The sequence below is a fragment of the Fusarium coffeatum genome, assembly GCF_003316985.1.
Source record: "Fusarium coffeatum strain FIESC_28 chromosome Unknown BRIP53273_contig_146, whole genome shotgun sequence".
Taxonomy (NCBI): domain Eukaryota; kingdom Fungi; phylum Ascomycota; class Sordariomycetes; order Hypocreales; family Nectriaceae; genus Fusarium; species Fusarium coffeatum.
Window position 1 is genome coordinate 1,077 of NW_022157939.1, and position 26,483 is coordinate 27,559.

The window sequence follows — 26,483 nt, forward strand, 5'->3', positions numbered from 1 at the left end:
TATCTAGACTAACCTGGCTGTCCATCATGCTACAGGACAGTATGTTTCTATGGCTTTTGGATAGATATCTTGGATTCGACAATGCTTGCAGCAATCAAGCAAGTGCCGCATAAGATACCGCTGATGCACATAATATTCTACATATCACATAAATTGAGCTTGAGCTTGACACGTTGGACAGGATGAGGACAGTATATCAGCCACAATGATTTGAACTCGCACCCGCCTCCTTTGTTGAGTACTGCACATTAAAAGAATCTCGGTTCATACAGTAATCTGGTTCAATTGATGCCGTAACGAAAAGACCAATGAGGACACTTACTTCGCTTCCCCCTTTTAGCATCAACAACTCTCAATATCATTAGCGAGCCTCCGCCCTCTTCTCAGCGCCTGTCAGTCAGTCAGTCCCTTAAACCATGCCCCCTTGGCCACTTGCAGCCTAAAATTACGGTGGCAGCTAAATTCAGGGCCTCTCCTTTCCTGTTTCTAAACAAGGCCAAAGGCGACACCGCCGATGGCGTTGCTAGTGATGTGATGCTAGCTTTGGCGTGCTGTAGCTTGTACAGTACAATACAGTTTGAGGAGCTGACGACTGACGACTCCTGGAGGTGGTGGATCGACTTCTGTATCGAGAAGCTAAGAATGAGGGGTATGCATCAATTGATTAACTACACGCCCTAACCTTTTTAGGGAGCTGTAAATTAAAACATTTTGTTGAAGAGACAGACTCATCTCTCTTCTGAGATACGAGAACATTCCCTCTGGCAAGCGATTATTTGATATTAAGTAACAAGTTGCTACACGATCAATGCAGTATCCCTCGAGGCTACATGGAATATGTGGTTCTCACAAGCTGGTTACATGGATGGCTCATCGATCGCTGAAGATCGACCAAACAAAAAAAAAAGTTGGAAAAAGAAGGGGTCTCAACTTTTTTTTCTTAGAGCACCCAATTTCAAGCCATTGCCGAATAAGAAGTCCCTTCCTCCGTCTGACTTTTCGTCTAACCAGCTGGGTCGGAGTATTAAACATCAGGCCAATAAGTCAGGCCAGCAAATCAATTGACCGAACAGTCAGTTACAGTACGTAGCGTTATCAGATCAGATCACCGTTTGATCATATTGGACTTGGCTGGGACTGGGCTGGATTAACCCATTAAGGTTACTTCAGCATTCAGGGCCAGGGCAAGGGTTAGGTTTGAGTTGAAAGAGCATGGATTATCACCACGTGTAAGAGGACAGGACAGGCAGACGATTCACATTTCGATAGTAAGATGGAAAGCAGGAGATTACTGTTCAAGTAGGGATGAGTGAGTCTTTTAAACGAGTGGTCATGAACTGTTGCTTTGCCGCTCATCTATCGAGTTGCTGTTACTGAAAGCGGTAGAAGGACGCTGATGTCAGCCCTGTCGCGTTCGCGCTTAAATTCCAATTCCATTAACCATCGACATTCAATGGAACTGCATAATTAAACTTCAGGCATAAAATCACATAAATAGCCTTTTTTTAAAAAAAAGAAGAGCATTACGCGTTGCAAAAAGTTACAGAAACAGGTTTTCCAAAACATCCACACTCCAGGGCTCGAAACAGATCCATTCGATCCCTTGGTCAGACGTCTCATTAAACGCGTCTCAAGCTGGTACAATTAGCGAGAAACATTAGAGCCTCTGCCTCTGCCTCTGCCTCGTCACCTGGAGCTGATGGCGTCGGGTCTTTCTTTGTCTCCCCGATTATTAATGCCTCCAGGCTCCAACCATGAGCCCGAGAGAATATCCCAGGGAGACGAGATTCAAGGCACCACAAGACAAAGCAATCTGTTGCATACGACAATTGCCGTGGTATCGGTCTCAGCACTGGCATCAAGTCAAAGCCAGAACCAGGTCATGGTCGATACCTGTTAGATGGCTCGCTACAAAACCGATGCAAGATGAATCCACCACTTGTTCAAGAAAACTTAAAACAAAATCTCGACCCGAGAATCTGACAATCTCGCCATCACCGCAGATGATTACGGTAGCAAATAATGGCATGCTCTCGATGTGCATCAAACTATTGTTTTTGTGTCCTCAACCCATCGACATCGGTTTGGTACCAAACGCCATCAAGCAACATCTCTTTGATGCCTCCAGGTACTGCACTCTCCATGTACAGTATCACTTACAGTGCGAAAAACAACAAAGAGAAACATCCCCCAGATTTCACTCCACTCGGTCCCCAAAATCAGTCTTCCCTTCAGCATCAACTCCTCACGCACTAGCTCGTCTACTCGCCCATCCCATTGAACCAACTCAGCTCCCCGCCCAGTGCGAGTCTATCTCCATCTCGATTAAGTCTGGGCACTGGCGACTGGGCCGCCCAGGCCGGGCAGGGCTACAAGCTACAGGCCAGGCCACGGGGCCACCGTCCACTCTACCCGTCTCGGAAGTTGGGGAAATGGAGAGCCAGCTGCAATGTGATAAATTAAAGTCGGTATTCTTATACTCGCTGCGAGTACCGTCTGTACTGTACAAAACTGTATTATGTATGTGCGACGGAGCCCAGGCAAATGCAATGAGGACATGGACGCGTCGGGTGACGAATCAGCCCAGAATCAAGCGAGCATAACAAAGACTGCTGCTAATGGATTCCAAACAGGAAAACCAAACCGAGTGACGAGAAATCCGAGCATCACATACATCCCCGACCCATCACGATTGTTGAGATGATGCTCCTCCCTTCGCCGGGCAACGTTTTGTGCAAACGGGACCTGGCTTTCTCAGAGCAGATAACCTCCAGGAACAGTGGAAACGGTTTAGTTTAATCCCCTGGCTACAACGTTGTGCAGCGGAAGGAAGACCCTGGCACGTCTGCACTTCAACTTATGAGGGTGCACAAAAAGAGCTAATTCACCAATTTATACCTTATCAAGCAAAGACTGGTACCAGTTTGTGAGGGGAATCCAATCATGGACCAGTGCAAAAGCACAGCGCCTCATGCACGACGGGAGGGGAATTGAGGGGATACATGCCTTTGTACTGTACTGTACACTGACCTTTATGTCCCATTAACTTTATCAACATCAACCGTTGATAACACGATTGTTGATGGAAGCAACAACTCGCTTTAATGCCAGCAAATGCAGCCGAGCATAATTTGTCTCGTGTCTTTTATCAGCTCAGGATATCTGTCCGTTCCATTCAGGTCAAGAACAAGGGAATGGGATAGAGCCATCGATTGCTCAGCCCCCGTTCGCCGGCCGATTGCGACTTTGGGCGCATGACACACCCACGCCTTAACGCCACACCCTTCCGCGGACCACCGCCTAACCCCCTCGCTCCCTCCCAGGCTTTCTCCCTCTCACGGGCTCTCTTTCCCTGCTGCAACTCAGTTCGGATGCTTGACCAGGGTGCCGACCATCCAATCGACATGTCGTATCTTCTCCACCTGTGGCCACTGAATGGCTGAACTGCCCCCCTAAACACCAGTGCAAATGGCAGTACGGAGCGCCTGGTGGAAGTCGTTGGAACCCGGCCCAGGGCCTTGGCTCCCTGTGGTTGAGCCCCCTCTTGACTTCCAAGGCACAAGGCCATGTTTGGTGGCTCAAAGGTGCTAGTGAATAGGTGACCAGCCGGGTGCGCTTTCACTGAACTGAGCAAGTCTCGATAGTAATCGCACAGGCATCAATTCAGACATCCAATTCAGACACCATACTGCTACATACGCCCCGCTCCTGGCCACACACACACCCTGGGCTTGGGTGCTGCTTCCCAAAATATTATTTCTCGTCTGTTCTGGGACTCCTGCTGGCAACATCTTTCTCCTCTCACCACTTCTCTTCCTTCTGCCAACACCAGTCCAACATCTTCCAGGTTCAAGTCTATCTACCAACACCTTCCAAACGTCTAGTTCGTGATCGACACGACTGCAGTCGGTCGAATCCTGAACATATACCAAGTCGCCGGCAATGGCCTCATCCAAAGTACGCTGCCCTCAACCCTCGGAGGGACCGAACCCGAGCCCTGTCATGATCTTTCCCACGACTTGCCAGATGGCATAACAACCTACCAAGGCCAGATTTGCTGATCTCCTTCGTCCTCTTCAGGAAATGCAGCAGTCCTCGAGGCCATTGACTCAGACCCGTTCTCCGATGTCGTCCACGTCGTCGGCCCTCCCCGGTCGTCAATCTCACGCTCGGACGAGCTCGCACTCGCTGCTCACAGGCGCTCTTAACGCCAACCATAGAGTGACTCGACGCAAGTCCGTCACGAACCCGAATGCGAACGTGAACGCGATCGCCGCGGCCCTTCGGGAAAGTGAACGTTCCTCCTCCGCCCTGCCCATCAACAGCGGCCGCCGAATGTCCAAGAGCGCCGCTGCTCGAGCTGCCATCGCCGGTAGCCTTCCCTCCCCTCCTGCCAGCCTCCCGAACCACAAGACGATACCCGAAACGAAGCAAGAACTCAATGGTAGCGCCATTGAGGATGACATGAATGAAGGCTCGGCTGACGAGGGAACTACCAAGTTCCAGAAGGCTCGTCAACGCCGTGCAAGCGACGGTCAGACTCTCAAGGAGAGCAAGAAGAGCAACAGGGTTGAGGTTCGCTGTGACAAGTGCGGCAAAGGCTACAAGCATAGCAGCTGCTTGACTAAGCACTTGTTGGTTCCCCTCCTCCCAATGACTTGCCCCAGCACAGGAAGCTTTGTCTTTAGACAAGAGCTGTTTTTGGCGTGCAACGTTGCGTACTCATGAATATGTGTCACTGACTGTTTCTAGGTGGGAACACACACCTGAGTGGGCCTTGACTTCGAAGCTGCTCATTTCGAAGCATCAACAAGTCCAGCTGCTTGAAGCTGCTTCGGTTCTTGTAACCATGAACGGCATCGACGGCAACGCTGCTACTCCTCCCGAGTCTACCAAGGACTTCCAAAGTGAGGCCGGGTCATCCTCTCCTGCAGCCTCTGGATACTCCGACCATGCGGAGCGACAGAGCTCTGCCGATACTACTCCACCTCCGCTCGCCGAAGGTGTTAGTGTTAACGGCACTTCCTACCGCAACAAGCGTTACAGCAGCAACGGCGGGTATGCGAGAAGCTACCAGTCGGCTGCTTCTTTTGGAGCAGGCAGTGTGCCATATGGCTCGGGCTTTGGCCACTACCGTCAGCCAAGCAATGACCACCACCGTCCAGGCTCTTCTGGTCGCAATGCCACTGGAGAAGACGACCGGGATTTGGCTGCTGCAGTTGAGCTTCTGAGCTGTAGCTTTGGTAGCAACAACGGATCCCGTCCCGCCATGACTCCTGCGGATGCACCCCCTGTTCCTCCACTGCCCGCTCAGTACTTGGACCAGGCGACGTCGCTGTCAACAGCAAGCTTCATTAACAGCTTTCCACGTCGACAGCCCGAGAGTTTTACTCGTGGTGAGATGAGACGTCCTAGCGAAGACGTCAGAATGGACGGCAGCGGCGATTCGGTCATGGACGATGACGATTTCGAGATGCGTTCGCGGGGTCGAAGCGAGGATGATGATGACGGTGTTTTCGGTCGTATGGAGGAATGATTTTTGGATGCATCTATAATGGGTAACGATTGGGACGGAGTATATATCTCTTGGGTCAGGCATGAAGGCTCTGGAGTTGGATTATCTGATGACGTCGATGGATAAGCGCGTTATCGTCTTCTTCTTTTTTTTATATCTTCTGTATCACATACAGCGTGTTATCATAAGGTGGACCAGATCTCCGCTGCCGATTCCCAGCACCGAAGAGTGGAGGGCCCGTCTGGTGAGAAAACTAGATGAGATTGCATCGCCACGAGGTTAAAGTGAGGATTCGGACAGGCGTCGAGTTGGACGCCCAAATAAATACCTACCAAATGGAAATCAAATATTGAAACCACATTGCCGTGTTACAACATTGAATCACCACGAGATGAAGAGTGAATGAATAATTGAGATAAAATCAATTGATGAAGAGTAATGAAAAGAACATCGTCGTGATGAGACATCAATCACGGTGCGATTCAGACAAGGTCACGGAAGAGCAGCCAGCCTCGTCGAGCGAAAAGGACAGATAGACGAACAAGATGAGACGATTCAGGATGATTGAGGATCATCTCTTTCAGTCGGCAATAATTGATTGTATCAATTAATGCTTGCTTGAGGAATGAGAGAAGAAGAAGAAAATCAAAAGGTCGAAAAGAGAGCAAAAAAAACCCTTCATCTTCCCATGTCGGCTGGCAAAACAGCTACTAACCCAGTCCAGTAGGTGTGCAGTGGGGAACTCGAGGTTGCGAAATGCCGTTGAAGGTCCATCTGATGGAGGTTGCCCGGGCAGCGACGTCACTGATTGTCCAGTTCCCCACTGTAGCCTACCTACTAACCTCTGTTCCTGTTCAGCGCATCCTACCCAATCTTCACCCAGTCTTGCCTTCACTTGATCGCAAACACAAAAAAACATCTCGGTTGCTACCTGTACTAAGGTCGCACATTTCTGGTATTTTTGGTCTTGCCTTGTCCTAGACAAGTGGCGTGAACCCGAATCCTAGACAATTCTTTGTCTCAACTCACCAAAACAACAACAAAATGGCCACAAGACGAAGCGCCGCCGTGGCCAGCGACGACACGGCGTTGACGACAACTCCATCATCACCAAAGGAAGTGCAGCGAGCACCGCGATCATTCCGCGCCATGGTTCCTCGTAAGGCGAAGTTCCCTCTCGCGATCGCGACAAGTTTTGCGATGGCATCATTGGGATACAGCTTGATGAATGAGCTTACCAACGGCGAGCTCGCTGCCCTCAGCAGAACTCAGGATACATGGGAAGAGGTTGCCCTTCTGGCTGGTTTCAGAATGTCAGTAAAGACGTTCCATGCAGAGACGAAGACATACTAATGTGATCGCAGTGTTGAGTTGGCCTTTGGATGGTATGGCAAGTTGGACAGCTTGGATGTTGCCATGATGGATCTACTATCTCACGGTCCTCACGTCAGTTTAACCCACTTCTCGAAGCTAGAACCTGCTCAAAGCTGACTTATCAAAGTACTACTTGCTCACGACTTTCTACGGTCTCAACTGGACCACAGCAATCTCGGCACTCGCTATTGACGTTGTCTCGGTCGCCGTGCCCTTTTACCTACTTCGCCCGCTTTCTACCTACCACACGTCTTCGTCTGCCGCCGCTGCAGGCCTGCCTAACCGCGAGCTCCTCGACCCCTGGCTTCAGATGTACACGACTGCCATGGCAACAGGCATCTACAGTGTGGTCCTGAACCTGGCTCTGCGTTTCGTCCTGCCTCGCATCCTGGTTGTCAACTACTCCGGAGTTAGCACTCTCGAGCCTGCCTACAACGCTTCGTACGCTGCTATTCTCCCCGTGACAACCTTGTTCGGTATTGCCGCCAGCATTTTTATCTTTGCGCCCTTCGCGACAACGGCACCTGCCAAGGAGGATGACAAGATCACCGAATTTGATCCTGTGGCTGCGTCTCTCGGAGAGACCGTCTGGTGGAATGTGTGGGGTTACACTGTCAAGACCAAGGTCGTTATTCGTCGAACAGCCATGATTGCCTTTGTTACTGCGGTCAACACGTTCCTTGCCTCCTACAAGACCATGTATCGGGTTGATGCCATTGGAGCTGCTGCATATGCAGGCGTCTGGACATTTGCCGCCATCTGCAGTGGTATTGGTTTGGGATTCGTTGGCGGAGATTAAGTGCCCAGAAACGCTACGTTCTGGAAGACTGAGGTCAGCCTTGGGTGCAGGGCCTTGTGCAGGGTATGTTGGGGGCCAAAAAGGATGTTGATAGCATCCTTGTTTCGAGATTGGCAAATGGGTAGATGGATGGATGGACACCCCGGTTTTCCTATATCGATCGGAGTCAGAAGGATTCGGGGTGGTCACATGATGATGCCATTGAGAGATCATCAAGTGGCTATGTTTCTTGTTTATATTGTTTTCTCTATTATATTGTGCTAGGTTTGTTTTGATAATGTATGAATACCGGTATTTTGAGCATATAGTCTACAATTGCTAGTTGATTAGCATGAGTCACAAGCCACCAGCGTCGTGAAAGCACCTATCTTCTAGTCTCAATATTCCAGTGAGTCAGTTTGTCTGATATGCCTATTAGGCAGGCATCCATTGAACAGATCGGGCATTCTGGGCGAAGGACTTGGCGTTTTCTAGAAGAAACAAGGGTGGTGTGCGCTTGCAGACGGGGGAACCCATCAAAGAGCGAATTGCAGGTCAATGAGAAAGTCAAGTGGCTTTTCTATACTGTAGGATACTTCATAGGGCTGAGGCGATGCAACCATGACCATGATCATGGGCAAACGGGAAGCGTTCCGTAGACTACCTAGGTAGGACTAGAGGCAGGGGCTGTACAGCCTCGGGCGATTCCTAGCATGAACAAGGATTTTCACAATGTTAAAGTCAAGAAACGCCCGAGGGTTCAAGGCAGCAGAATTAGATGCAGGTTGATCGACAATTCGGTATACTCAACAGGACCTTTCTACCCAAGGCAAACAGCGAAAGATAGCCAGTCCCAAGCTGACAACCCCTGCCTGCTGTTCCCCAACTTCTGGATCCATTATGACCGCATTGGGGCATGTGCATGGCTTGCATGAGAAGAACAGCCAGTCCTTCTTATGTGAAGTAAAGTGAAGAGCGCGAAACGGTGGTGTTCATGGGAGAAACAAGGCGTTTGGCGTCCTTGATAGGACTGTTCGGACTCTGAATGAACCCTTGTCGTGTTAGACTATTGGATATCTTGCCTTCTCACTCTAGGCTGTGGAGATCCACAAGACTGCCTAGAATGCCTTGCGAGTCTGTCTCAAACGTCTGCTTTAAAGATACATTTCTGTGTCAATTTACTAATTCGATAGTAAACATGTGTATTTCTCGAGATAATATTGGTTCTCAGAAGAGTCAATGCCACGGTAGAGTAATTGAAATCATAAGAGACGGATTGAAGCCAACCATGACTTACATCGACGTTATGATCAACCACCAAGAGACAAATCTCAAACTACTGCAAGCCCTATCATCCTCCCCATCTCGACCTGCATATGCTGATCAACTCGTCCAATGAGCCTCCATGCAAATATCCCGACCGTAACAAGGCGATGCGTCTTTGCACTGCAGTGCCCGACAATGGATACCGATAGGTCCCGTGCCTACTTTAGTATCAAGGAATCATATTGTCCTGCAGGATATGCCTTATGGATGGGGCTAGCTTAGTATGGGGTGAGTGAGTCTTGAGGCTCCAGTATGCCTACTCTCAGTTTCAACCTTCTGCGCAAATGGGTTGAAAATCGCAGGTATAAGAGAACAGACTTCTTCCTCAGGAATGCATTCTATAATTCCATCTTCACTACTGTCTTTATCAAAACAACTTGAGATATACAGAATACCCATCGTTACTTCAAAGAACAAACTCGATCTTTTACAACACTTCAATACACCAAACAACAACTTCAATATGTCCGCCTACTACAACACCGCCTACTCCACCCAGCCGGCCTACAAGAGGTCAAAGAGCGTCAAGAGTGACCATGAGGTGACTCTCAATGGCCCAGTTGAAGTTGCTGGATCCGTCAAGTCTGGCAGCAGCATCAACTTGAACGGCGATGTGATCATTCGCGAGAAGCTTGACGCCTACGGATCCATTGGCCTTAACGGAAGCATCAGATGCGAGTAAGTATATGTTATCATGCTATAGTTATAACAATGATTGACATGTCAACAGCGGCAAAGTCCAAGCTTATGGAACCATCTCAGTGAATGGTTATACAGTTGCCAATGAGAAGATCAAGGGCCGTGGAAAGCTCAAGGTCGTGGGAACACTGGAGGGAACAGACTTGGAGATTTATGGAAACATCACTATCAACGGCCACCTGTATGTATACTGACCTTCATTGGTTTGAGTATGAAACTAACAAGGAGCAGGAGATGCAGAAGTCTTGTCGCATATGGAAATGTGACGTTGATAGGAAGCGAATCAAGCTACTATGTCGAGCAAACCGAGCAAGTCGCTGGAAGAGTCATGATGAGAGAGGCTGAGCCTGATTGGGAATACTAGTCAAATCACCTGAGGGGAGTTTCTTCTTGGGGGAACCACGATCTTCGATGGTCATGAGGTTATGACAGGCATGTAATTGGGTCAGAACATTGGTTCATGGTTGATGATGGAAGGATATGAGTTAGACTTGTGATATCACTTTAGCGTTGTATTTGGGTTGCTTTGGACAGTTTTACTAGATTATTAGAGTGGGAGGACGCTTGTCTTGGGATTAGGCAGATACATGAAAGAGGTTGAAATTGAAAGACACAGTTGAAAAGGACCAGATCGTCAAGACTACCCTAAAGTGATGGCCGACCTAATTGATTAAACCATGTCAGTATACGATATTTGAAACGTATCTACAGTAGAGCCACTGATAAGAAGGGATGTTTGAGGATGAGTTGTTCTCAGACTGTAAGTTAGTATTGACGGCTAACAGATTTCTCGAAATATCTTTATTGGTTAATCTTGTCTTACTTTGGCCTCCAACCGGATATCCCGAGCAATATTTGAGCCATTGGTTGAAGGATCCTAATGAATCTTATTCTTTAGTGGATTTTCAGGCCCAAGGCGTACTTGATTCTCAAATACCAAATGTTGCGCCATGTTACTAGGACAAAACCGTTTCATCATGAGTAGTCAGTCCTATCATGATGACTCTTAATGCAAGGCATCCATCCTGTGGGTCACGAATATGCCTTGACCCCGGCTCGATGCGGAGAGTAACTTGCAGTAACCTTTTTGAACTAAACTACCTAAGAACAGGTGAAATGACTTGCAGAAAATCGAAATCGTTTCAAATATTTGTCTCTAAAGTTGAAGTTGCAGCCTGACCAGGCAGTCCTACATCGATTTGATATGCAGGTCGTTGATATCCTTGACATCCAAGCATCACATGATCGTTCACAGCCACAGGCACCCCAGCCACTAGACCCGGTCGCGTTATGGCGGGGCGCACTTGACCGGGGACAGACCTACTAGCGCACTTTCCACCTTTCGCGACTTGACTTGATTGACGTACCTATCGCGCCCGACCAGATACAGATACAGCAAACGCGATCAACCACATATCATCAGATGGCATCACCAAATTATGCATAGTAAATTCAAGAGTCTTGCTTGATACACGACCGGCTTGTTCATACGCGCCCGAGGAGCTAGAAGCTCAGGCGTCGCGATGGCCCCAGTAGCAGATCCCGATGGCGACACCACCATGGAGGCCATCTCGCCCAAGAACCACCTATCATTCAGAGCTCCCACACTAGAGCGCATCGACAGCCTCGCGTCCATGGAATCGCGTGTAGATCCAGATGCCCAAACAACTGTCACCGACTTCCTCGATTTTACCGATTATCTACCCTCCGACGTCGTGCGATCCCTGATTCTTATCGGCAAACTCGACGAGAGATACGCGAACGCTTCACTCAAGGTCAACGACTTGACTACAATATGGGGTCGACTACCAACAATCAGCGCAGAGGAGCGTCCGGCGCCACTACAGCTCCGGGCGGATATTTCTGAGCAGCTCGACCAAGCCGTCAATTCTCGTACCTTTGCGCACGCTGAAGCTATCAGAATGTCCGATAATATTAATAGACATTATAACAAGGCTAAGGTCTTGCTTTCGAAGTTGAAGAAGATGAGAGAGAACTATCCGACAGAGGAACCGAAGAGTCCAGTCCAAACAAGATCACCGCAGGCTGCCAGGAGCAAAGCACTTAAGGCCGGGGGAGACGGTGGCCAGAAACCTCGGAGACCGCAAGGTCCTAGAATTATCGTGCCTGGCGAGGTACAGGCGCCCTACGACGTTGATCAGGATACGTTCACAGACGAAAGTGATGTAAGCTCCGACGATGACTCCGATACGCCAGCGCCAAATCGAAGAACGCCTGGACCAGCACCACGGATCAAGCTGGTATCGAACAAACCACCAAAGACGCCTAGCCGTCTGGCTCGTCCAGTCACCTATGCGACACCCGCACTGAGTGAAGCAGCTGCTGCCAACAATGCTGCTCTACTCCAGCCCCCTCCTGACGATGCTGTTGTCGGTAGTCCCGATGCCCCATGGTTGCAACTTACTCACTACGAGCTCGCCAAGTTGCGAAAACGCATGAAGAAAAATGCGACATGGACTCCAAGCGAGACCATGATTGCCCGCGAACTAAAAGCTCTCGGTCGTGGCCCCGACGCATATCACGAGGCCAAGAAAGACGCGAAAGAGAAAGGGGAGCGTTTTGAGCCTGTAGTTCCACAAGCGATCGTGGACACCAAATCTGGCGAGAAGCAGCTGCCAGCTGGCGCTTTGAGTCCTGACACGTTATCAGCTGAAGAAGTTGCCACTAGTAATCGTGGCATGAAACTCAACGAGGCGAAGAAATTGAAACGAGAAGCTCTTGCCAAAATGGCCGCAGAAGAAGCAGAGGAATCAGCTAGGAAAATGAACGAGGCTGCCAAATTATTTCTCGGAAATGGAAATGGGAATGGGAATGGAAACGGCAACAGCAATGGCAATGGCAATTCAAACGCAAACAATGGAAACACAAGCAATGCAAACACAAGTAATGCAAATGCAAGCAACAACAGCAACGGTAACACCAATAACGGGAGTAATGGCACGCCAAAGACCCCCACATCAGAGACGCCTGTTAAAGAAACCCCCAAGCCCAACAAAACCCGAGCAGCATCGCGATCAACCAAGCGCAAAAGAGAACCAGAGCCCGAAGAACCCACGAATGTCAACGGGAGTGCTGAAAAGAACGAGAGCCGACCTCAAGTCAAACGAACCAAAACCGAAACGCCGGTCCCTCCGCCTCCGCAACTCACATTAAGTAAGGGCCCAAGTCCTGAGAATCCAGCACCTGCGTCGGCAGCAGCACCTGGAGATCATCCTGTAGTCTCGCATGCCGAAACACCTGTTCCTATCCCTATTCCTGCCATGGCTACCAGGGCTTCAGCAAAGTCTCCAACGCCCAACCCTGCTGCCGCATCCAATACAGGACCTACTAAACCCCCTCCTCATGAGACTCCGGTTCCTTTACCGTTCTCTGAACGACGGAAATCGGTAACCCCAGTACTGCCTCCAGTACGGGAGAACACTAAAAGAGAAACCCGAGGTGATGCAGCGAAGAGGACGCAGCAGGCACAGCAACAGCAGACAGAACCACCCCCTCAAGTGATCCAGCCGATTCCCGAGGTGTCTGAAGAAGAAACCCTCAAATCTGAACCCAAGACATCACCGTTGCTCCAAACCGCAACCGTGCAAATTGCTCTTGCTCCTCCACAGTCCCCTCCTCCCCCTCCACCACCTCAAGCTCCTGAACCAGCCATCAAACAGACCTCTTCCCGCGCACCCACTCCTCGGATTACCCCCGGCCCCGAGGGTCTTGCCATACGTCGACCAAGTTCTCGAGGTAAAGCTGCGAGTCAAGAGCCGCAGCTCTCGTTAGCTGCAGATCGCCCTAGACGAGCCAGCACCGCTCGCAACACCCCTGCCCCTGAGCCTCGACCACCAAAGCGAACTAAGCGGCCAGCTCCTGGAATTGTTAGCACCACCAAAAGCGGCGGCAACAGCGCTGTTGGCAAGAGAAAGGCGCCACCAAAGAAGAAGGCTCGCCCAAAGAAGGACAGAGGGTCTGCAGAGGTTGAACTGGAGGATGTGGATGATGATGGAAACCCAATCGATCCTGACGAGGCCAGGTACTGTCTCTGCAATAGAGTCAGCTTTGGCACGATGATTGCCTGCGAAAACTCTGAGGTATGTGGCTCTTTGCTCCGTCAAAAACAAGTGGACGAGAAACTGACGAATAGACAGTGTAAGCAAGAATGGTTCCATCTCGAGTGCGTTGACCTTACGGAGGTGCCCGCACGTACAACCAAATGGTATTGCCCCGAGTGTCGGGTGAAACTTAATATCGGAGAGAAAGGCGAGGTTAGCGCTCGCGGTATCAAGAAGTGAGGCATACAAGCATTGTAAATTCATGGGTTGGTAGGATCGGATCTGAAGGCATGGGCACTTGTAAAGTTGCTGCGAGCTCCTCTATTTAGGGAGCTGGCAAAGGGATGATACCATGGCGTCAGGATATATCATTGAACTGTATTTATTATCGCGGAAAGCATAGGCAACTCGCTATGCAAGACTACTGTCTCTTTTATCATTTCCCCGCCTTTAATAGCATCATTCCTGTGAGTCGTGATAGTTGGTAGTCTATTGATGAGATAACCTGTGGCTGTGGTGCCACACACTAGCCACGATCTTGTAGTGGGGTGATCACAACCACCCCGCCATCATGGTTTAGCTCTCAAGCAGTCCAGAAACTTCCATTCGAACCACTCCTAGAATCCTAGACTTCGTTTCTCCTACATATCCTTTCGCATTTTGAAATATTTGCGAGATAGACATAAATCAAACAAAATGCCTGTTGATTATAGTAAATGGGTAAGCAGGCAAGGTCAACAGGCAACAAGCAGTCGCTAACTCTACTATGCTAGGACGCGCTGGAGCTCAGTGACGATTCCGATATCGAGGTGCACCCCAACGTTGATAAGCGATCATTCATCCGCGCGAAACAGAACCAGATTCATCAGGAGCGTCAACAACGAAGACTCCAGATCGAAACTTATAAGTATGAGCGTGTAGTCAACGATGGCTTGATCAAGCGCATTTCAGGCCTCTTGGCGTCACTTCGAGCTCATGCCTCTGAGGCTGCCACCCGAAACCCGGCAGAGGTTGCATTCCAAGCTGTCATGGAGTCAGCTGGCAACCCCAAGGATGACAAGCCCCCTGTACCACCTGAGGGAGTGTACACCCACGAGAAGGAGCAGCCATCATACACCAAGATGATGGCTACTCTCCTGGATCAAGTTAACAAGGCTTTGGACGAGAAGAAGCCGGAGAACAGATACGAGGCTATGATTGCTGAGATTCAGGAACATGAGGACAAGGTTACCGGTCTGCAGAAAGAGCTGGAAATTAAGCTTGCAGAGCTTGAGAAGGAGGAGGGACGAAAGATTACCAGCGAAGGAATCCATACCGGTTTCGATAGCTCGCATGTCGCCAAGTCAACACCTGAAGATAAGAAGAAGGAGACTACGCAGGTGGAACTTTTGAACCCTGGCGCTGCGGGAGGATCGCCATCGAGCTCGGGAGCCGAGAAGCAAGAAGTCAAGGTCGACGACGATAGCGATATCGAATCCTCACCGGCCGGAAAGAAGTTTGGTACTATCAAGGCAAATGATTACCAGACCAGTCTTCAGTTCCTGCTACAGAACCCCCAACTGTTGGTTGAGAAGGAGACAGACGGCCTTCTCGTCCAGGCCTTTGATGCTGCTCTGGAGGGCAAGGATGATCTTTCGCGACAATACGTGCACCAAGGCCTACTTCTGCAGTACTGCCGAGCTCTCGGAAAGGATGGTGTCGGACTCTTCTTCAAGCGTATCATGACCAAGGGACACCAAGCGCAGGAGGTGTTCTACAAGGATGTCCAAGAGACTTACATGAAGATCAAGACCCGTTCCAAAGAGATCCTAGCCGAGCGAGCCAAGGAAGGCCAAACAGAAGGTGTCGAGCAAATCCAGTTGCACGCTGTGGAGCCCGGCACGGTCATCAATATCAAGGTTCCCAAGGCCGATAGCGAGGACCCTGAGGAGCAGGAAGCACGCGAGATCTTTGAACATTTTGCGCCCGAGATGCGCAAAGCTCTGGAGACGGGTAATCTAGACGAGGTGAACAAGGTGCTGGGCGAGATGCCGATCGACGAGGCTGAGGAACTCGTGGGTCTCTTTGGCGAGGTAAGTCACCAGAACCTAAAACAGAGTTGCGACATTTTGCTAACGGCGGGGTGATAGGCCAACATCCTTAGTTTGGAAGAGCAAATTATTGATGCGACTACGGACGAGGGCAAGAAGCAGCTGAAGGACATCGAGGCTGCGGCTGCATCGGAGAAGAAGGAAGAGTACGGAGACCCTGAGTAGGACCAGAGTACGGACATGAGCATGGATAGCACCAGATCGTATTGAGTGAAATGGGGAAGAACCCTTGCGGCTTGGCAGCGAGAGAGATACATAGGATTTAAAGAAGTGACACCGGCACGGAGAAGATCGGATGAAGCCTCGCCACGCTAGGACATTATTTTATAAAAACAAAGTATGCTATTATACCCCAACCTATGGTTTGGACTCGTCTAGAGATCATACATAACTATTCACCCGACTATCGAAGTTGCCCTGCAAGTATTAATGACTTTACGCTTAAACCTTGGCTTTGCAGATTAAAAGTCTATGATTGTTCTAGATTTCTGCTTGGCCGAGGCCAAGAAAAGAGAGCAGGCCTCGTGGCAAATCTATATGCAGAAACATCGTGTTGAGTGGGTTGACACGATGCGAACTGTTCTTGATGTGGTCATTCATTCATTCACGATTTTGAGCCGCCTTGTGACAGGCTACAGCGCGGGAAACGGGCATTAAAGATTGATAAAAATAGAAGTGGATACCACCAACGTTTTATGCTCAGCCTCCCGCCGCCACCAGCAGCAGCACATGTCATATGCATGGAAAGATCAGCATCCAATATGCAGAGATCGTCAAAGAATTGAAAGAAGAAAAGGTTGGATAAAATTCACATTATTCATGAATAAAATCCTTTAAAGGAGTAAATTGAATTTCTAGGGTTTGAGATTAACACGGATGTAAGTAAACAAACGAGATTCAACTCAATCTTGTTATTTAATGGCAAGGCGTTTTTTGTTGATGACCCCCGGGATGTGGCATGGCATGGCATGGCATGTCTTGTTCCCGAGACGAGACGCGGTCTCGGCTCCCGCATTTCGTCTACTATTTGCTTGGCAGTTGAGAGTCACCGTAATATCTCATCTAGACGCTATACGTATCAACGTACTCCGTATTTTGCCATCGACAATGCCCATTCTTGCTGTAGCAAAAAGAGTGGAAAATAGATGGTTGGGTCACTGTCGATCTTGTAAACTCTCGCTGGCCAGCCAACTTCTTACTAAAGGCATGACGCGTGTCGTAGTAGTATTAAAAATCAAAGCATGAATTGATTGACATTGAAAGATGAACAAAATGCTTTGCTTTAAACTGAACAATCTCAAACTGTACCTCAAACGCTGTGTTTACGATATGGTAGCACCCGACTCGACTATAGCTCAGCTAAAATAATCTTTTCTTAGCCTCCACTACCTGAGGCTACTGCTAGCCTCAGTTCTGGGCTGTCTCGTTGATGTTTTGAAGCGCTGGTAACCAATGGGAAATCTCCACTGCTGACGTTTCAAGGGGCGCAGCAAGCCCAAGACCCCTGGAGCCTTTCTCTTGGACTTTTCGACTTGGCTTTTCGCTTCGTTTGACGATCATTTCAAGGCCCCAACCACCAAAAAGGTTGGACCGGGGGGCGACGTCAGCTTCTAAAAGTGCAGGGGGTCCCCTTTAGACTTACGTACCTTTCAATTCAATGAGGTGCTCTTTCTCTTTTTGTTTTGTACTTTATTCAATCTCCTTGTTCCTTCTCCATATTGTTTCTTTCCTCATTTTCATTTCATTTCATTTCCTATTTCACATAGATTTCTATTTCTATTAACCAAAAGGAAATAAACACATATCAAAATGCTTCACTCTTCACTTCGCTCCGTGGTGGCTGGAGTCCTCGCTGCCACTTCAGCTGTCTATGCTCTTCCACAATCCAACTCAGATTCAGGATCAGGATCAGGTTCTTCAACAGCATGCAACAACTTTGCCGATCTTTGCGACCGCAACTACAACAACATCACACACATGGGAGCCCACGGAAGCTCCTTCCTAAGAGACGGCAACGACGGTCTTTCAGCAGCAGGAAACCAGAACTACAACGCCACAGATGCCCTCGACGCTGGTATTCGCCTTCTCCAGGCCCAGATTCATGAGGAAAACAATGCTCTTCACCTATGTCACACCTCGTGCGATATTCTCGACGCTGGAACGCTTGAAAGTTGGTTGAGCAAGATCAACGCTTGGATGGAGGCCAACACTAATGAGGTCGTTACTCTGTTGCTTGTCAACTCTGCCAAGGCCTCTGCTGCAGACTTTGGAAAGGCTATCAACGGTTCTGGGATTGCCGAGTTGGCTTATGCGCCGTCTGGTCAGAATGCAACCACGGAGTGGCCAACTCTCAAGGCCATGATCGACGACAAGACGCGCCTAGTTACCTTTGTCACCAACATCGATGCTTCGACTGAATACCCCTACTTGCTACCCGAGTTTGACCACGTTTTCGAGACAGCTTTCGAGGTCCCTGAGCTAAATGGCTTTAACTGCACCGTCAACCGCCCCTCCAAGGTCAAGGATGGCGCTACCGCCCTGTCCAACGGCATGATGAGCCTGGTCAACCACTTCAAGTACCAGAACCTCGCCACCAACAGCGAACTTTTTGTTCCTGATACTGAGAACATCGACACTGTGAACAGCGAAGGTACCAGCAAGGATGGCGAGTTGGGCAAGCACCTCCAGGAGTGTCAGCAGGAATGGGGTGCCGCCCCCAACTTTGTCCTGGTCGATTTCTTCGAGAAGGGTCAGGTCCTTGCTGCGACTGACAAGATGAACGGTGTCTCTGATGCCAGTGGCCGCGAACAAGTCTCGACAGATGAGTCCTTGGGCACCACCAACGATAGACAAGTTGGCATGGTAGCACTGACAGCCTTTGTCGCTGCCGCCGTGCTCTTGGTGTAAACGACATCACCTTATCAGAATGTCACCGAACATTAAAAAACACATTCCCTTTTGTATTCATTCTTCGACAAATACCACCATTCCTTACACAGGTTCGACACGACCCTGCCGTTTAATCGGGCTGCGGTCATTTTGGGCATATAGCGAGGCGTTTCTGGGATCAGCAAGCTTGCATTTGGATGAATTGCTTTTCGAGATAAGCATAGAATCTGTTTGATAGACGGATCTGAGGGCTACACATGATAGAGTTGGAAAAGAATGGCCCATAGACATATGGTATGATACATACTCATCTCTATAGACTCTGAATAAAAAGGCATAAAGCCGCTTGTAAAGCAAGTTTTAAACCCCAATCGTGATAAATGTTTTAGCGAAGTACTCTTTGCATCATATTTAATAGGTACACATTAATCAGTGATCATCAGTAATTTATGCATCATGAAGTTGCTCATGAATTGATTTTCGTGATGTTCTCAGCCAATAAGCAGCGAGATTTAGCTCCTCCAACTCTCAGACCCATAGCCTTTAATAGTATCATCCCATTCCACCTTCAACCTCAACATCACCTCACAACCTTCAGCAAACCCTCTCTAAACAGTTCATCATGGACTACGAAAGCATTGCCACGCCAGAGTCGTGCTACGTCGACTTCTGTCTTCTTCCTGTGAGTAACGACTCCCCGCTCATGCCCATATAGGTCTGTATGCTCAGATGGACTGATATTAACATTGAACAGCTCGGAACAGGAAGCGTCTCTGTTGCAGAGGATATCGCAGAAGTTCAAAAGGTTCTCAAGGCGAGTGGACTGAAGTATACTCTTCACTCTGCTGGTACCACAGTCGGTGCGTCATTTTACCATATCTTCTCAACTATATGCCCTCACCTTGTCACGGCGAACAGGAAAGATGACTGACACTTAATCTATAGAGGGCTCCTGGGATGAGGTGATGGCAGCCGTAGGAAAGGCTCATGCCGTTGTGCACCGTCGCGGTGTCGTGAGGATTCAGTCTTCTATGAGAGTTGGTAGCCGGTAAGTTCAATGACCTCATTCTTGTTGTATGATGTTAACGAAGTGTTCAAGAACGGATAAGAAGCAGACTGCTGAGGATAAGGTTAAGAGGGTGGAAAACATTCTGGCTGGCGAGTCCAAATAGATGGAATACCTAGGACCATGGGATAAGGCTTGCTATTATTTACAACCCATAGAAGACGGTATCAAGCCATAAAAATTCCATCAAGACAGTTTATGAAGTCGATATTGAACTCCTAATGTGACTATTATTAATTAGTTCTCTACTCTGCGACGCCAGTGTTGAGTCTCTCACAGACTGAGATATCCTTCCTTGACCATATTCAAGATTTCAAGTCACCTAGCCTATCAGGTCTACAAAGCACTAACAACAAAGTCTTACCTGAAGTCTTCCGGCCACCGTCGAATCTGTATTTGAGGCTGAAACCCCGGTCCTCCCGTCACGGAGCTGATAGCCTCCGGACTTGTCATGGGTATCCGTCCACCGGCAACATCGTCATGCCTAACGGAATATTCTAGCACTTCCAGATTCTATTACTTTATACCAGCTCATGACCGAACAAATTACTAAAAACAGAGCTTCATGCCGGGCATCAACGGGCAGCTTCACCTTGGAACCGGAGCTGTCATCGGCATGGAGGAGTGGTACGTACCCCGAGATCGGTCTAAGCGATTCTGGGCAAATATTTTGCACGTTTCGGCTCCCGACCAAGGAGCCGGTTTTATCGGTTCCGATGACAAGACTTTTTGGCCGCCGTTGAATTGACCCTCTTTGGATTGATACACTACAGTTCATGGGCCATTCTTATTGTCATTCTTGGATTTGGAAAGATGACATATACGTCAATGCCGTTACCCATCTTGGGCTATGCGATATGTTGCCGGACATTGTTTTCCATTGACTACTACATATGTACTTCATTGAGCAATGTCTTGGTAGAACGTACTTTGATCCATTGATCTTGAGTACCTAGTCGAAGTACTTGTAATCAGTATCGTGGTGCAAATAGAATTGTCTAGATCAAGCTCCAGATGTTCCAAAGAACACCATCTTTGATAGGTAGAGCCAATGACAACCCAAAGACCTTATCTCAATCAATATTCATCATTCTAGTTTCTTTGATATTATCGCAGATGCTTCTAGCTATCATGACCTTGACCTAAGCTTCCAGATCTCTGTGGGGCCGGCATTTGTTCCCGGTCAACGTCCCTTCCCTTCCTTCCCCACATTGTGACGTTCTATTCCAATGTACACCCTCTCTGTATTATCTATCTGCTTCTTTTTGGCCGGACCGGACCGGCCATTCAAGATCTTTGCCCGTTTAATTGCCGAATGCGAACGCTCGATCATAGATTGCCCTGCAGCGGAGCGGGACGCCACCCAGAACACCACGGACCGGGGGCAGAAGCGTGGGTTTAGCTGTGGCGATAGCTTCATCGCCTCAGGATGGTCATTGAGACATTTGCAACCTGGCAACAAGAAATCATCAAAAAGCCGTGCTGTTTGTGGTATGCTTTTTCACACGATCAGGAAGGGCCAGATAAAAGTGCCATATCATAACCTCTTTCCACTTACACTGCGTCTTAGTGATCTGTGTACCGACTCAATTTCGACCCTATGTTCGTCTCATCCCCCCTGTTTTTGATCATCCTGTCCAAGTATACATGAAGCTCTATCATCAGAATGTGCGCTCTAAGCCCCTGTAGTCCTTGGTGTTGTGTTACTATGGCCATCCAGCTTGACCCCTTGCCTGCAATGCCCTGACACCACACCCATCCATCCTAGATCCGGTTAAGACGAACCCGCTCAAGGAGTCTAGTAGACCAAACAGCCTGGTACAGGTTTCTGAGCCCGTGCACAGTTGATTCTCACATGCGTAGGAGGCCATCACGGCATTAACAAATTTGTGTATTGTTTCCTAGGGGTTCATTGCCCCGTATATAACTCTCACCTGGGTATTTTCATCTCCGTCTTATGCCAACCAAATTTTCTTTCTTAAAAGCAGAACAATTAAGGATCGATGTTCGTCATGACCATCTTGGTGACTGTAAACTCATCAATGCCGTACTTGCTTCCTTCTCTTCCGAATCCACTCTGCTTGATGCCGCCGAAAGGTGCAGCAGGATCACTAAGCACACCTAGAATATCATATTAGAAAATTGTTGTCACCTATTGAATGGAAAAACTTACCGCAGTTGACGCCAACCATGCCAACTTCCAAAGCCTCGGCTACTCTGTAACACCGGTTGACATTCTCACTGTAGAAGTAGCCTCCGAGACCAACTTCACTGTCGTTGGCCAGCTCAATAACCTCCTCTTCGGTATCAAATGCAAAGAAAGCTGCCACTGGGCCAAAGGTCTCCTCGCTGCAGATCTTCATGCCAGGCTTCATATCGGTCAACATCGTGAGGCCAAAGAAGTTGGGACCAAGATCCGGCAGACGTTCTCCACCATGAATAAGCTTGGCTCCCTTGGAAATAGCATCTTCAACATGTTCAGCAGTCTTGGCTACTGCGCGACCGTGAATAAGAGGGCCGTGGGTTGTCTTCTCACCGAGACCATCGCCAACGACAAAGGTCTTGACCACGTCGAGGACCATCTGGACAAACTTGTCGTAAACACTGCGATGCACAAAAATGCGGTTGGCGCAAACACATGTCTGGCCCGAATTTCGGAACTTGCAAGCGATAATTCCCTTGACAGCCTTTTCCAAATCCGCGTCCTCAAAAACGATGAAAGGAGCATTTCCACCAAGCTCAAAAGACAGCTTCTTGATGGTTGACGAAGATTGGTTCATAAGAAGTCGACCAACGCCTGTTGATCCAGTGAAAGAAACCTTCTTGACCTTGGGATGGGTCGTCAGGACTTTGCCAACTTCAGCAGTGTTATCCAACGCGGTGATAACATTAACAACTCCGGCAGGAATGCCAGCACGATGCGCCAGCTCAGCGAGTACAAGAGCTGTCAGAGGAGCCTCGGCAGGAGCTTTGATAACAACAGTGCAACCGGCGGCAAGCGCAGGTCCAGCTTTGCGAGTAATCATGGCAGCGGGGAAGTTCCAAGGCGCAATGAGACCACAGACGCCGACGGGCTGCTTCATAGTAGATAGACGGCATGATGGGTTCGAGGCCTCGATAGTCTCGCCATAGATTCGAGGGGCCTCTTCAGAAAACCATTCGAAGAAATTGGCAGCGTAGACGGCCTCTGTTTTGGCATCTGACAAGACCTTTCCGTTCTCGAGAGTAATGAGCCGAGCGATGTCTTCCGCATTTTCCATCATGAGGTCATACCAGCGGCGGAGGTACCGGGCCCGTTGGCGTGCCGGTGTCTTACGGTATGTCTTGTATGCGGCATCAGCGGCGGCGATGGCGGCTTCGGTGTCGTTTGCGTCGAACTCGGGACAGGTTCCAAGCTGTTCAAGGGTTGAAGGGTCTACAAAAAAAACAACGTCAGGATATCTGCAGCCATGAAGATAACGTCCGGGGTTGGTTGGAGCGCCTACTCTCGACAGAAAAGTCCTTGCCAGACTTTGCAGCTACCCATTGACCATTGACGTAGCATGCGTTCTTGATAAGTGAAGGGTCGTTAAGCTATATGATTAAGAAAAAATATATGTCAGCAATGCTGGTCTCGAATTTGTTGGGATGCAGATGAGCTGCATAAAGTGAGAATGTCACACACCTTTGGAGAGGTCATGATGCTTGTCAGTCTGTTATCGCTTTACTAGTGAGAGAAAGTCTGTAGGTATAAGACAAGTTGAGATTTCAAATGTAGAAGAAAGCTATGATGGAGGAGACGGCAAGTCTTTCATATGGTACCGATGGGTTGTCAATGAGGAGCTTAGTCTAATATCTTTGCTTACAATTCTTTTGGATCCCCGCGTTGCTTCCGGTAACGATCTTGCACAATGGTGACAACATGATAAGAATTTGACCGAGCTTGGTAACTGCCGTAGCTCTGCTGCATTACGTGCAACAGTGACGCTGCGTTACATTGTCGCGTCTCTATTGGACCTTGATCTCCATGATCCGGGTCCCGTGGACATTTTGGGAGCCGGCCCGGTAGGGGCGTGTATGATAGAGTTGAGGGTGTTTATGAGGGGAAGTGGTACAGCGGAGAAGGTGGAGGTGGGGGGTAGTTTTGGTGGATGTCTCGGAACCGACAGTCAGAACCGGCGGGGAAGGATGGGAGCCGACAAGCTAAACCCCACGAATACAGAGAGACTTGGACACCATTGAGAAATGGGAAGCTTCTGGCGCTTCAACCGCTAACGCACAGACAGAACAAACACTCACGAGGGTGAACGGAGCAAGTGCCGACATCCCATCGTCTCTTTTCTAGAGAGGTCACCGAGAATCTTAAGCTCTGGGGAATTTCTGAAAAATGATGGGGTAAAGGTGAAGGAAGGCATACCTAAGTTACAGCGTACCTTCCTTCCATCTGAACCATAAAGGCATTGGCAGGAGCAACTTCAAAGCCATCTAAATCATCAGTGAAGCAGGATAACTTTACATCTCAACATCCATCCATATCAACGCATAGCTGCTTGAGCGGTGATTTTCCATGCAATACTCCAGCCATCAAAACGGTACTCGCCAATTTTGCACTAATTACTAGGTTTTGGAAGTACTCCATTCAAGGTGGCGTCCGAGCCTTACACAGGTCCCGTGAGACGTCGCTCCGGCTCTGAGCCGGTCGGTCTCTGTACTCCGGCCCCACGATGTCTCCATGAGCCGCAAACAATTGGCAATCAGCAGGGAGGCACAAGCATATCGAGGCCATCCATCAACATTTTCTAAACAATGGCTACGGTTTTAGTGCCACCACGCTCCGAAAGCTGGAGCTGCTTGTTACCTATAATAGCTCCCTCCCCCAGCTTTCTTCAATCGATCTCGAATCTCCTCAGGACATCTTGACTTTCTTTCCTCACATACCCACTTTAAGATACCCAGAGGAAAACACCCTTCATTAAATTACTACCTTCACAATGCCTTCCTTTGTTGAGAACGCCGTTCGCACGGAGATCCCTGGCCCTGTCTCCAAGGCCAGCTCCAAGCGTCTTGATACCATCTTCGACGCCCGTGCTGTCCACTTCGTTGTTGACTATGACAAGTCTCACGACAACTAGTAAGTACTAAGAAAGCGGACATCTACAAAGCAAGGCACTAATACATTGCAGCATCGTCGACGTTGACGGCAACAAGTACCTCGATGTCTACGCTCAGATCGCCTCCATCCCTGTTGGCTACAACAACAACACCCTCATCGAGGCCGCCAAGTCCCCCGAGATGATCTCCGCTCTGGTCAACCGACCCGCCATTGGCAACTTCCCCTCCGACCAGTGGGTCGACATCCTCCGCAACGGCCTCATGAAGGTTGCCCCTAAGGGTCTCAGCTACATCTTCACTGCTCAGTCCGGTTCCGAGGCCAACGAGCTGGCCTACAAGGCCGCCTTCATGCTCTACAGCCGCCGCAAGCGTGGTGATGCTGAGTGGAACGAGGAGGAGATCAACTCTTGCATGGAGAACTCCAAGCCTGGCTCCCCCGAGCTTGCCATCATGAGCTTCAAGAACTCTTTCCACGGCCGAGGTTTCGGCTCTCTCTCCACCACCCGCTCAAAGGCCGTTCACAAGCTCGATATCCCTAGCTTCAACTGGCCCCAGGCTCCTTTCCCTGCTCTCAAGTACCCTCTTCAGGACCACGCCGAGGAGAACGCTGCTGAGGAGAAGCGATGCCTCGAGGAGGTCGAGCGCATCATGACCACATGGCACTGCCCCGTTGCCGGTCTCATCGTTGAGCCTATCCAATCCGAGGGTGGTGACAACCACGCTTCCCCTTCTTTCTTCCAGGGTCTCCGTGACATCACCAAGAAGCACGGATGTGTCCTCATTGCTGATGAGGTCCAGACCGGTTTCGGTGCCACCGGTTCCTTCTGGGGACATGACCACTGGAACCTGAGCTCTCCTCCCGATATGGTCACCTTCTCCAAGAAGGCTCAGACTGCTGGCTACTTCTTCGGAAACGAGATGCTTATTCCCGATAAGGCCTACCGTCAGTTCAACACCTGGATTGGTGACCCAGCCCGTGTCATCATGTGCAAGGCTGTCATCCAGGAGATTCTCGACAAGAAGCTGGTTGAGCAGACCGCCCGCATCGGCACCCAGCTGTACGCTGAGATTGAGCGCCTCGCTGCCAAGTACCCTGAGCACATTCAGAACCTCCGAGGAAAGGATCAGGGTACCTTCATTGCCTTCGACACCAAGGACCCTGCTGGTCTCGTCCGCTCCATGCGCCACATCGGAGTCAACATCGGTACCTGCGGCAAGAACACTGTCCGCCTCCGACCCATGCTCATCTTCAACGAGGAGCACATCCCTCTGCTCGTTGGTGCCTTTGACAAGGTCATTGGTGCTATGTAAACAGGCTATGAATTTGGTTGTCAAAAAGGAACGGAGATTTAAGCATCATATTCACTACTAGCGTTGCATTGTCATTTACTGTTTTATATATACGAGCGGCCTGATGAGGAACGCTTCAAAGGAACCAAAAGGAGTGGGATACCAAAATTGTTGAACTGGATAATACAGTGAAACAGGCGTCAAATGAGATGGACTGGATCTACACACGGCGTACTTTTGGATAGGTATTATGAATTATAAAATTACCATTACTTCCAGCTGAGTCTTTGAGTATATGTGAAAT

At 49.3% G+C, this 26,483-nt stretch overlaps 8 protein-coding genes across 8 annotated transcripts; 7 read left to right on the forward strand and 1 right to left on the reverse strand.

Moving 5' to 3' along the window:
- Window positions 1-3,942: 3,942 nt before the first annotated feature.
- FIESC28_06824 (uncharacterized protein) lies at window positions 3,943-5,536 on the forward strand (the record flags this gene model as incomplete). The annotated part of the gene is made up of 3 exons (XM_031160966.1): window positions 3,943-3,957; window positions 4,048-4,697; window positions 4,753-5,536. The coding sequence occupies 3 exons, from the start codon at window positions 3,943-3,945 to the stop codon at window positions 5,534-5,536; spliced, it is 1,449 nt and encodes a 482-aa protein (XP_031014946.1).
- Window positions 5,537-6,559: 1,023 nt separating this feature from the next.
- Window positions 6,560-7,688, forward strand: FIESC28_06825 (uncharacterized protein; the record flags this gene model as incomplete). The annotated part of the gene is made up of 3 exons (XM_031160967.1): window positions 6,560-6,828; window positions 6,880-6,961; window positions 7,017-7,688. The coding sequence occupies 3 exons, from the start codon at window positions 6,560-6,562 to the stop codon at window positions 7,686-7,688; spliced, it is 1,023 nt and encodes a 340-aa protein (XP_031014947.1).
- Window positions 7,689-9,456: 1,768 nt separating this feature from the next.
- On the forward strand, window positions 9,457-10,056 carry FIESC28_06826 (uncharacterized protein; the record flags this gene model as incomplete). Its single annotated transcript, XM_031160968.1, has 3 exons — window positions 9,457-9,671; window positions 9,724-9,873; window positions 9,924-10,056. The coding sequence occupies 3 exons, from the start codon at window positions 9,457-9,459 to the stop codon at window positions 10,054-10,056; spliced, it is 498 nt and encodes a 165-aa protein (XP_031014948.1).
- Window positions 10,057-11,215: 1,159 nt separating this feature from the next.
- FIESC28_06827 (uncharacterized protein) lies at window positions 11,216-16,008 on the forward strand (the record flags this gene model as incomplete). Its single annotated transcript, XM_031160969.1, has 3 exons — window positions 11,216-13,792; window positions 14,527-15,825; window positions 15,883-16,008. The coding sequence occupies 3 exons, from the start codon at window positions 11,216-11,218 to the stop codon at window positions 16,006-16,008; spliced, it is 4,002 nt and encodes a 1,333-aa protein (XP_031014949.1).
- A 1,644-nt stretch (window positions 16,009-17,652) lies between these two features.
- Window positions 17,653-18,750, forward strand: FIESC28_06828 (uncharacterized protein; the record flags this gene model as incomplete). Its single annotated transcript, XM_031160970.1, has 1 exon — window positions 17,653-18,750. The coding sequence occupies one exon, from the start codon at window positions 17,653-17,655 to the stop codon at window positions 18,748-18,750; it is 1,098 nt and encodes a 365-aa protein (XP_031014950.1).
- Window positions 18,751-19,354: 604 nt separating this feature from the next.
- On the forward strand, window positions 19,355-19,904 carry FIESC28_06829 (uncharacterized protein; the record flags this gene model as incomplete). The annotated part of the gene is made up of 4 exons (XM_031160971.1): window positions 19,355-19,414; window positions 19,487-19,592; window positions 19,678-19,780; window positions 19,832-19,904. The coding sequence occupies 4 exons, from the start codon at window positions 19,355-19,357 to the stop codon at window positions 19,902-19,904; spliced, it is 342 nt and encodes a 113-aa protein (XP_031014951.1).
- A 1,887-nt stretch (window positions 19,905-21,791) lies between these two features.
- On the reverse strand, window positions 21,792-23,477 carry FIESC28_06830 (uncharacterized protein; the record flags this gene model as incomplete). The annotated part of the gene is made up of 4 exons (XM_031160972.1): window positions 21,792-21,919; window positions 21,972-23,213; window positions 23,284-23,371; window positions 23,463-23,477. 4 exons carry the CDS (start codon window positions 23,475-23,477, stop codon window positions 21,792-21,794), a joined length of 1,473 nt encoding a protein of 490 aa, XP_031014952.1.
- Window positions 23,478-24,768: 1,291 nt separating this feature from the next.
- Window positions 24,769-26,200, forward strand: FIESC28_06831 (uncharacterized protein; the record flags this gene model as incomplete). Its single annotated transcript, XM_031160973.1, has 2 exons — window positions 24,769-24,908; window positions 24,961-26,200. The coding sequence occupies 2 exons, from the start codon at window positions 24,769-24,771 to the stop codon at window positions 26,198-26,200; spliced, it is 1,380 nt and encodes a 459-aa protein (XP_031014953.1).
- Window positions 26,201-26,483: the final 283 nt, after the last annotated feature.